This window comes from Fonticula alba (genome assembly GCF_000388065.1).
Source record: "Fonticula alba strain ATCC 38817 unplaced genomic scaffold supercont2.8, whole genome shotgun sequence".
NCBI classification, from domain to species: domain Eukaryota; order Rotosphaerida; family Fonticulaceae; genus Fonticula; species Fonticula alba.
In genome coordinates this window covers 824,377-834,640 of record NW_009242978.1, presented here as the reverse complement: position 1 = coordinate 834,640, position 10,264 = coordinate 824,377, and the positions used below count along the sequence as shown (strand labels likewise).

Below are 10,264 nucleotides of genomic sequence, written 5' to 3'. Positions count from 1 at the left end.
AGGGAGACCAAGGGCACGCATACGCGGATGACAGCCAATGCTCTCTCACCGAGGACCGGGAAGACTCGGGAGCTTTTCGGGTCCGGTGTGTTTGGGGGCCCCTCCGGGAGGGGCGAGGCCCTTTTTCTTTGGGCTTTCCTCGTGAGGGGCTCTTTCCGGGCGTCGGCCAACTGCGAAGGGAGGCATTTCGCGGCGGCGGGTGAGAGGCACCGACGTGCCGAGAGGCCCTCGACACGCGCTCCGACTGAGCCCCGGGCAAGGCCGCCACCAGCACGGGGGCCGGGTTGCGTGGGGGCGGGCTTCCCTCGCCCCCCCCCCCCCCCCGTCGCGGGCTCCTCCTCCGACGCGCCGATCGACGGCCAGCATCTGCGCACCTCGCAGCGCATGGTCGAGCGCGAGCTGGCCCAGGTGAATACCTTCACCCAAACCGCGGCCAAGTCCATCGCGCTGCTCTTTGGCCCGAGCAAGCAGGGCGAGGGCCGGCGTCTGGGCGCCGCGGGCTCCGGCACCGAGGCCAGCCAGGACAAGGAGCTGGTCCTGGCCCGGAAGCGCATCGCCATCGCCGTGGACCGGCTGCGCACCATCCGCCGGCGAATCGACGACTTTGAACACCGCGGCGATGCCGCCGGCACGATGGCCGACCTCCTGCGCCGGGTGGAGTTCCTGATGGCCGGCCACCGTCTGGCCAGCGGGGCCGCCGCCAGCCCGGACGACTCGTCCAGCATCCTGATGGGCGGCTCGGAGGCGCGCATGCACATCGACTCGGAGCCCCCGGGCTCCGGGGATCCGAACGCCGGTGGGCCCCGCGCGAAGACCTTTGTCCATCGCGCACCGGCCTACTTCGGCACGCTCTCCTGGGAGGAGTGGCATAGCAAGCGCGTGCAGCGTCTCGTGGTGGACTGGCTGCTGCGCGAAGGGTGCGCCAGTGGTGGGGCCCTTGCTTTTTTTTTCCTTCGCCATCCATCCGCCTTGCGCATGTGTGCCGGTGCGCGGCCATGCGCCTGCGGGCAGGGCAGGGCAGGGGGGCGGGGGCTGGCGCGGGCGCGGGCGCGGGAGAAAGGGCTGCCCCAGCGGTGGTGGGGCCCCTGGATTGTGGCGACGGCCTGTGTGCTCCTTTTCCTCCGAGGGGAGGGGGGGGCGGCCTTCGAGCTGGGGCCCCTCCTCCGAAGTGCCATGGGGCCTCGGTCGCACGCACCTGCACGGGGGCAGTGGCGCCATCGGGCTCTTTGTCGTGGGAGAGGGCTGGAAGGTGACACTGTCGCACACGCATGCACGCACGCACGCACGCACGCACGCTAATCGCTGCCGATGCGCGCGTGACACCCAGATTCAAGAAGACCGCGTACGCCATCCTGGATTACCCGGCCGGCGCGGCCGACGGCGAGGCGGTCCCGGAGACCGAGCCCGCGCGTGGGGACCGTGCCGCTTCCACCCCCCGGCGCAGTGCCCCGGGCCCGGTGGCCGAGGCGGCCGAGGGCAGCCCCCGGTCCTCGGCATCCTCGGGATCGGTGCACTCGTCGGAGCACGGGGACACCTCGACCGACAGTCTCATGGGGTTCCCCGGGCCCGACGAGGGCCGGCGCCTGCTGGAGAGCGCCTGCCTGGAGTCCCTGTGCGATGTGTCCCTCCTGTCGTCGGTGCGGCAGATTGAGAATGACCTGGGGTTCCGGTGCCAGGCCGACAGTGCCCTCCGGTGGTGCGCGGCCAACCGGGCCCGCTTGCGGCGCGTCGGCAGCCGCATCGAGGTGCGTCGCCCGGAGGGCCAAAACGGCCCCACGGCCGGGGGAGGCTGCCGAACACCCCCCCCCCCTGGCCACGGCCCGGGTCAGGGACCGGCCGGTCGCGGGTGGCCCCCTGCATCCGAGCCCCTCGGCCTGTGGGGCGCCTTTGACTCGTCCCCCGGCGCGCGCGCGCGCGCGCGCGCTCGCAATCACCCCCAGACACACATACTCACACGCATGCGCACACACGCGGCCGCGCCGGCCGCCGTGTAGTTCGACATCCGGGCAATGGAGGTCGTGCTCATGGCCCGCGCGGGCCAGCCCCAGGAGGACATCCTGGCCTACCTCAAAAGCCAAGTCCTGCCCCTGATCCAGGCGCTGGCTGGGCCCGCGCCCGGGGCCTCGGCACACGCGGCTGCCGATGCCCCGGCATCCGGCTCGGCCACCCTGTCGACCATCCTCTACCAGGACCTGCGACATGTGCGCCCCCGCACGCCGGGCCCGCTTTCCCGCCACTCGCCTTGTGCCGACAGCCGACTGACCTGGGCCCGCCGGGCCCCCCGCGGCCGGGGGCCGACAACCGCCAAAGCTCATGCTCTGCCTCGTCATGCCGATGGGGCTCTTTGATCGGCTTCGATGGCCATCTGCCCGGTTCGGCCGGCCCCTTCGGTCGGCCCTGGCCGATGTAGCCCGACCGGTGTTCCATCACTCGCTCGATCTCGGCTGGACGGCCCTCCTGATGGAGGCCCAGGCGCCGGGCCGGGCCGGCTCGGATGGGGCCGAGGCCGCTGCGCGCCCGGCCTGGCGTGCCCTGGCTTTGGCTTTCAGCCGCGACGCCATGGCCTTCTTCTCGCCGTCGGCCTCCGGCCCGGGCGCCGGGGCGGACCCCTCCGATCCGACGGATGCCGACGGCGGCCACTCCTTCCTGGGGATTCTCCTTGGCAAGGAGAACCCCGGCCTCGGGGCGGCGGGCGCCGGCGCCGCCGGCGGTCCCGGCCCCGGCCCCGGTGCATCGGGCATCTCCACCTCCGGCGACTACTTCAAGATGGATTTCGGCCTGGCGGCCGAGCCGCTGGTGGGCATGGACGAGTCGGACTCCCTGGAAGACCTGGTCGGCCTGGGCGTGGATCCGGCCAACGGGGCCAGCCGGGGCCGGGGCCCGGCCGCCGGTGCGGCCTCCGCCCTGGCCGATGGCCTGCATGGCCTGGCGCCACTGCCGCCCGGGCTGACCACCGAGGCGCCGGAGCTGCTGGGCGCGGCGGCGGTGGCCGCTTCGGCCGCCGCCGCCGCCGCTTCGGCCGCCGCCGCCGCCGGCTGGAACGGCTCCCACCTGGTGACCATCCTCCAGGCCGGGGCCATCTGCCTGCTGTCAGACGAGTGCATCCTCGGCACGGTGCAGGACCTGCAGGCGCTCCGTGTGGAGCGCTCCCGCGCGGCCCGGCCCGGCCTCGGCAGCCTGCCGCACGCTGGCGGCGGCCATGCCGGCGATGGGGCTGCCTGCAGCCGCTTCGGCGAGGGGAGCTGCCCCATCTGCCGGTCCGACGTGCGCAGCCGCGCCTCCTTCCTCTGTCGGGTGCCGCTGCGCGCGCCGCACGACCAGACCCGTCTCGTCTGTCGGATCCTCAGCCAGCCGGGCGACCTGGCCATCTATCCCGCGCCTTTGGCCACGGAGAATGCCCTCGGGCCGGAGGAACTGCGCTCGGCCCTGCCCGACATCTCGGGCGGCGTGGCCGAGGCCGCCGCACGCCCGGTCCCCGGCGAGCTGTCCGGCCGCATGGTCCCCATGTCCGATGACAACCCCCCGATGATGCTGCCCAATGGCTGTGTCTATTCGCTACGCGGTGCGTTGTCCCCCCCGCCCTGGCCATGCGCCGCCTCGCCCGGGGGCCACTCTCCACCTGTTTCCCTCCATGCTGACCGACGGCGCTCGCCCCTTCGCCACTCCGACGCGCCCCCTCGCGCCGGCCGCCTTAGCCATGGCTCTGCAGGCCGCCGCCAGCAAAGATCGCGCCACGGTCTTCTGCCCGCGCACGCGTCAGAACTTCAAGTTGAACCAGGCCCTGCGCGTGTTCATCACATAACCCCTCCAGGACGATGGCGCGCCTCGGATTGCGCAGGCGCGGCCCGGCCCCGGCCCGGTCGCTGGCGCCGCCAGCCCATCTCATCCTGCTGCGGGCGGCCGCGGCAACCCCGGCACAGGCCCGAGGAGGAGCGGAAGAAAAATATCGACCCAGAAGAAGCAAAAAAATATACACACAAGGCACCCGACACACAAAGCTCAGCGCACACGGGACAGAGGGCCAAGCAGGCCAATGCAATGACAAGATGCCCTCCCCCCCCCCCCCCCCCCCTGCCTGCCTGCCCCCGATCGGCGGACAATCTGTCACACATATGCACACCTCCGATCGAACGCCATGCCGGCGCCCAAGGCAGCGGGACCTCGCCCCCCCCCGGCAGGCGGGACAAGACTGCTGCGTTTGGCAGCGATCACGTGGATCTCCCGACGTCTTCTGCCCGCCCGCCTCCCCCCGCGCCGCGCGCAGCCAGCCAGCCAGCCAGCAGGCAGGCAGGCCGCCGGTGGGGATGTCTCTGCGCGCAGGACCCACCGCCGGGGAGCATTGCACCAGCAACCGACATACGGTCGCCGTCTTTGCCGGCCCGCCGTTGCGCCGGGGAGATCCCCCTGCACGATCCCCCAGCCCGATCCCCCGCCCCTCCGCCCGATCCCCTGGCTTGTTCGGGGATCTGGGCCTGCGCATTGCACAACAGCCAGCCCTGTGCCGGGGGCGCGGGCCGGCCGGTAGCGCCCCCACCAATCACTCCTCCCCCCCCCCTGCCACCCGCTCGTCGGCCTCCTCTCCCTTGAGACCTCCCATCGCGTGTGTGTCTGTGTCTCGCTCTTTCTCTCTCTCCCTCTCTCTCCCTCTCTCTCCCTCTCTCTCTCCTTCTCTCTCCCTCTCTCCCTCTCTCTCTCCTTCTCTCTCCCTCTCTCTCTTTCTCTCTCCTTCTCCTTCCCCTGCCTCCCCCTTCCCCGCACTTCGGCCCCACCATGCTCGTCAAGGTCAAGGTATGCCCGGCTGTACCCCGGTCAGGGAACGCTCTGCCCGTGTTAACTCCAGCTCCCAGCAGTTCGCGCCTCTCCGATTGCCCCACTAACCTGGCCCTTTCCCATCTCTCCATTCAGCTTCTTACCGGGCGTGAGGTATGTCCTTCACACCTACTCCCGCCCGACCCCCGCCTGCATACTCACCTCCTGCATTCCGCTCCCTTGCGCCTGCCCATGACATCTTCGCCTGTCGCACATCAGCTCGAGATTGACATCGAGCCCTATGAGACCGTGCGCTATTTCCCACCCGCTCCTCCTCCGCCTCTTTCCTGCCCCCCTGTTCTCCCCTCTTGCCGTGCATTCAGCTGACGTCCAGCCACAACGGCCCCCACCAAGGGCAGATCCTCTCCATCAAGGAGCGCATCGAGGAGCGCGAGGGCGTGCCCCCTTCTCAGCAGCGGTACTGCCTCTCGATGACCCGGGGCTTGTCCTGCTCGCGCCCATACTAACCCCCGCCCCCGCCCGCCTCGCCCGCCTCGCGGACCGGCTTCTTGACGCGTGTCAGCCTGATTTTCGCTGGTCGTCAACTGTGCGAGCCTCGCTCTGCCCGGATGCCATACCGAGTGCATGCTCCCGACTAACACCTCTCCTCCCTTCTCCCCTGCCTTTCTTTGGTGGCCGTGCGCAAACAGCGAGGAGTCCCTGACCGCCTCCAGCTGCAAGATCGAGGGTGGCACTGTCTTGCATTTGGTGCTCACCCTTCGCGGTGGCCTTTGAGCCTGTGGGGCAGAGTGAGCCCCTGCCGCCAGGACGACGGGGCGGAAAATCGAACGTGGATCGCCCCCGGGCTCTGGGGCCCCCCTCCGATAGCCCACAGGCGCATGCCGGAGCCCGCATGTCCCCTCCATCTTCTGGCTACCGTCCTGGCCCACCCTTCTCCTTTTTTAATGTACAATAGCACCCACACACAGCCACTGTCGCAGCCACTGTCACTGTCAGAGCGACACACACACACACACACACATAAACACTTCTCCCCTCCTGTCACTATGCAGGAGTACTTTCCTCCGTTCCGGAATGGAATGGCCTTTCCCCATTTTGAACACCTGGTCTCCTGCCAGGGAGAAGGGACAGCAGGGGGGGGGGGGGGAGGCAGCGTGCTCCACTGCTACGTCGAACAGATAGGCTATGGTACATTTGGCCGGGCGACGGCAAACAAAGAAAAGCAGAGCGCCGCGCAAGGGGCAGCTCACAAGCAGTTCTAGTTCTGCTGGGTGTGATGCGAGGTGTAATAATCGTTGAGGCTCTTCTGCGGGTGGACAAAGGGTCGCAAGCATGATTCGCCCATGTGGAGGGTGGAACACAAGAAACAGGGCGGCAATGGTGAGTATGTGACCGAGCGGATCGTCAAACGGCAGGGATGCATGCGAGGGTCGATGGGCGAGTGGGGGGGGGGGGGGGGGGGGGGGGGGGGGGGGGGGGGGGGGGGGGGCACAGCGCACCTCGAAGGAAGACTCCAGGGCCATGACGTCGCGACGAGCCGAGGCAACCGCGCGGATGAAAGCGGCGCGCGGGCCACCCACCGAGTACATGCCGATCTCCGAGGCCGAAGCCGTGGGGGGAACCGACTGGATCTTGATCTGGACCGTGTGCTCCAGCGGATGCGGGACCTTATAGCCGCAGAAGAGCACACGCTCATCCTTCAGAGCGTACCTGAGGGTGTGCATGGCAGGCGGGCGGGCGGGCGGGCGGGCGGAAGGAAGGAAGAGACACAGACACAGAGAGGGGGAGATACAAACGGAAGGTGTCAGCTACAAAATGTACAGCCACGGGCTCGGAACGAAGGAGAAACGCACATGCGAATGAGATTCCCAAGGGTGTGATCCTCGCGGTCAAGTTCGAAGGTCCCGGCATTCGGCACCGTCGGCTCCACATGGAAGGTAACCCTGGCGAAGAGAGTTGACGGTCAGCGCGCTGACAGGCGAAAGGCGTGGATGGCAAACACGGAGCACCGGACGCGTACTTCGGAGTGTTGTCCTCATTGTAGACAAGGCTATTGGGATCCGGGGCGTTGATGCCGCGCATTTTTTCGTTCTCAACAGAGGGGCGGAGGGAAGAGGCAGCGTGGGGCGGGGGGGGGGAGGGAGGAAGGGGGATGATTCTTGCCTGCCCCGGCGTGGGACCCCGTTCGCCGTGCGCGCGCGCGCTCATAAACCCGCCCGCCCGCCCCCCCCCCCCCGGAGGATCGGCGCAAGACCAGCACCAAATGCGGGTGTGAACACAAAAGTGGGGAGTTGTGCGTTCTGATTGTTTAGATCCGCTCACATGATACGAGCAGCGGTAGCCCACAACTTGCGGGCCACCTTCTGGCCGTGGCCGGGCGCCTCTTTCTCGCGGTTGCCCCATCACAGGCGCCCCCAACTCGGGCAAGTGTACGACCCCATGTACGCTTGCGCAGCCGGGCACGCAAATGCCCACCCACGCCATCCATTTTCGGAGCATCTGGTATGCTTTTCTTGGCTCCTTTCGGTGTGTACCATGGATGATGCGCATGCACACACGGGCGGAGGGAGAGGGCGAGGGAGGGGGAGTCACCGACAGACACAAGGCGAAATACGGGCACATAGCCCCGCAGGCATGTCAAGGATCTATCATCCTCCTCGCGTTCCTGCCTTGAGGGGAAACAAGGACCCAACTATGGAGTAGGTGGGTTTTTTTGGGGGGGGGGGTTGTTTATATGAAAATAGTATACAGCGTTGACACGGGGAATATATCAGGAAAGGCGGGGGAGAGGGAGGCGGAGGCGGCATAGGTGCGTTGTGGGAGGGGGGGGGCTGGTGGTCGCTCTCTGTGCGACGGGATATAGTTCCATCTTGGGGAAAGCGACGAGGGAAGACATGTGCAGCAAACAGCGTGGGCGTGTGCCCCTCCTCTCCCCCCGAGCAGGTGGCCAGATTGACCACCACCCCCCTGCACAAGGGGGCGCAGCGCGAAGAGATCGAGGCGTTGGGACGACACTACATACTGACGAATGGGCCGAGCATGGAAACGCGAGGGGAGCAAAGAAGAGAGGGTAGGGGGGGTGGGGGGGGCCGCCCCGGGGGTCGGCTGTTGCTGAACCCCCTCCCCTGCTCACAGTGGCCCATGCTTCGGCGGTGGATCTCCCACTGTGTTCGTGAGATCCTCGGAATGCGGGTGAATCTGCGGGCTTGAGAAAGTGAAGAGGGGATCTCCTTGTCCCCAGTGCCTGGCTCCTCTCTCCTTGGACTTCCTCCTGGGGGGTGGGGGGGGGGGGGGGCACAGCCACGTTTGAAGGTTTTCGAAAACACACATATGCGCGCGCGAACACAGACACAGACACCTTCACCAATATGGGAATGCCCATCACCACACTTGCGCATGCCATCTTTCCTCCGGGTTCCGGGCAGTGAGATGAGGGGGCTCTCTTGCGCCAGCACTCTGAGTTGCCGGAAAAGGGGGGAAGTGACGGCGGTACGTCTCACATGCGCGTGTGGGTGTGGGTGGGTGTGGGTGGGTGTGGGTGGATGTGGGTGGATGTGGGTGGGTGTGGGTGGATGTGGGTGCGTGGGTGACTCCTCACAGCCGCCGAAGGCACGGAGGGGTGCGCAGCCGGGAGGAACGAAGAGAGGCACGTCGTGCGGCTCTCTTGGAGCCACCCTTGGCTTCTCACCTTCCCCCGCCCTTCGCTCTTTCCCGGGCGGGGCGGCGGAGGCGCGAGCGAGGATGCCCCCGTCGGATGAGTGACGGGATGGAACATGGGGCACCATCAGACAGCCGAGCGGACGGCCTGCTGATGTGGCATGGCCGACATGTGGCCGCCGGTGGCCGAGAGCGGGGTCTGACGTTCGGACGAATGGCCAGGACCTCCTGTCTGGAGGAGGGTCATCTCGAAGCTGTTATCGCTGTTGGCTGTTGTTTTGACAGAAGCCCAATGGACATGAGAGAGAGAGAGAGAGTCAGTACGCCGGCTGGGTAATAAGGCGGAGGAGGGGGTCATGGAACATCCACACAAGCGTGCAGCACATGCTGCCGGGACCAACCGGAAAAGTGGGGGAGAGAGAGAGAGAGAAGGAGAAGCCGGGTGCATGACGGACCGATGTTGGAGGAAAGCGGGGGAGTAGGACGGGCCTCGCCGGGGGTGGTGGACCCGACGCCACTCAGGGCCTTACGGAGCTTGTTGCGGCCAGAACCGCCAGTCGCCGCGGTGCTGGTGCCGCTTGTGCCGACGGCCGTCGTCGGGAGAGACTGCTTCTTGGGCTTGGAGTTGCGCACGAAGCCTGAGGCGTGCCATTGTTTTCGGGTCAAATAGAGAGTCAGGCATCGGGTTTTCGCAGGTCATTCCCCTGCCTCGACCGATTCCCCTGCGGGCGGGGAAAGAAGAGGGAGATACAACCATATATGAAGAGAGAGTGGGGGAGAGAGAGAGAGAGAGGGAGAGAGAGAGAGAGAGAGAGACCAAGCACGCACCCTGGTAGTACAGCGCAGCGAAGACAAACCCAGCACCAACCCACTGCCAGCCAGTCAGCGAGTGGCCGAAGAGCATGGCCGACAGGAAGAGCGAAACCACCTGACGAGTGATCATGATTGTGCTGTAGGTCAGCGCGCCGAAGAGGCGGATCGTGTGGTAGATGACCATCTGCCCGAGAGCCGCGGCAAAGGAAAGGGTCGAGGCATCGCGCAGCATGGCCGGGTACTCCGAGGCGAAGGTGAGCGCGCGGATGAGACGCCCGCCGGGGATGAGCACTGAGACCAGGGGAGACCAGATCCGGGGAAGAGGAGTGTGTCAGAGAGTGGCAACACCTTCCGCCGTGCATAAAGAGAGAGCAACACAGGGCGGCACAAGCCCCAGCCCGGGGGGGGTGGGGGTGCAGCGGAGAACAGCAACAACAGCGGCAGGGATGATGTGGGACACGCGCGGCCGGAGAGGCGGACGCACTGGCAAAGCTGATGATGGCCGAGCAGATGTTCACGTAGAGCATCTGGTTGTAGGTGGACATCGAGTGCCCGCGGAAGAGGCGCTCTTGGAAAGTCGAGGTGAACCCATCAAAGAAGAGGTACATCGACACCAGGGCCAGGCCAAGAGGCGAGTCCTGCGAGGGGGCGTTGGTAGAAGTCGAGGTGATGGCCTGTGGGGAGGGGGGGGGTCAGCCGAACCATCGCGGATGGCACCACATCTGGGGGGGGGGGGTGCCTGGAAGGGAGTGACTTTCGCGACGACAGGAAGGGCGTCTCTGTGCCCTTTCCTCTCATCGACGGGCGGGCACAACAAAGAAGACACGCACACCGGTGGTGAGGAAGATCGTGCAGCCGGTCATGACACCAAGCGACACGGCGTAGTCGCGCCAGGAGTAGTCGCGGCGGTGGACCAGCGCGCCCCAGATGAGCACCGGGATCATCTTGGCACACTTGCCCAGAGTCTGCGTGGGGAAGGTGACATACTTCAGCGCTGCGGAGAGGCGACGGGGGGGGGGGGGGG

At 67.1% G+C, this 10,264-nt stretch overlaps 4 protein-coding genes across 4 annotated transcripts in view; 2 read left to right on the top strand and 2 right to left on the bottom strand.

Moving 5' to 3' along the window:
• Positions 1-384: 384 nt before the first annotated feature.
• Positions 385-3,802, top strand: H696_04838 (hypothetical protein; the record flags this gene model as incomplete). The annotated part of the gene is made up of 5 exons (XM_009498703.1): positions 385-917; positions 1,328-1,745; positions 1,995-2,201; positions 2,311-3,562; positions 3,696-3,802. 5 exons carry the CDS (start codon positions 385-387, stop codon positions 3,800-3,802), a joined length of 2,517 nt encoding a protein of 838 aa, XP_009496978.1.
• A 968-nt stretch (positions 3,803-4,770) lies between these two features.
• H696_04837 (hypothetical protein) lies at positions 4,771-5,544 on the top strand (the record flags this gene model as incomplete). Its single annotated transcript, XM_009498702.1, has 5 exons — positions 4,771-4,788; positions 4,906-4,923; positions 5,029-5,058; positions 5,133-5,227; positions 5,460-5,544. The coding sequence occupies 5 exons, from the start codon at positions 4,771-4,773 to the stop codon at positions 5,542-5,544; spliced, it is 246 nt and encodes an 81-aa protein (XP_009496977.1).
• A 369-nt stretch (positions 5,545-5,913) lies between these two features.
• On the bottom strand, positions 5,914-6,911 carry H696_04836 (hypothetical protein). Its single transcript, XM_009498701.1, has 4 exons — positions 6,791-6,911; positions 6,624-6,713; positions 6,270-6,480; positions 5,914-6,076 (listed from the first exon to the last, which is right to left on the bottom strand). The coding sequence occupies exons 1-4, from the start codon at positions 6,850-6,852 to the stop codon at positions 6,029-6,031; spliced, it is 411 nt and encodes a 136-aa protein (XP_009496976.1). The 5' UTR covers positions 6,853-6,911; the 3' UTR covers positions 5,914-6,028.
• A 1,627-nt stretch (positions 6,912-8,538) lies between these two features.
• Positions 8,539-10,264, bottom strand: part of H696_04835 (hypothetical protein) — a gene marked incomplete at its 5' end in the record, with an annotated part of 5,270 nt that continues 3,544 nt past the window's right edge. Inside the window, 5 exons of the mRNA XM_009498700.1 lie at positions 8,539-8,697; positions 8,883-9,065; positions 9,256-9,531; positions 9,725-9,914; positions 10,071-10,234. Of these exons, the coding sequence (XP_009496975.1) occupies positions 8,555-8,697; positions 8,883-9,065; positions 9,256-9,531; positions 9,725-9,914; positions 10,071-10,234 (956 nt within the window). The 3' untranslated portion in view covers positions 8,539-8,554. The remainder of the gene's footprint in view (positions 8,698-8,882; positions 9,066-9,255; positions 9,532-9,724; positions 9,915-10,070; positions 10,235-10,264) is intronic.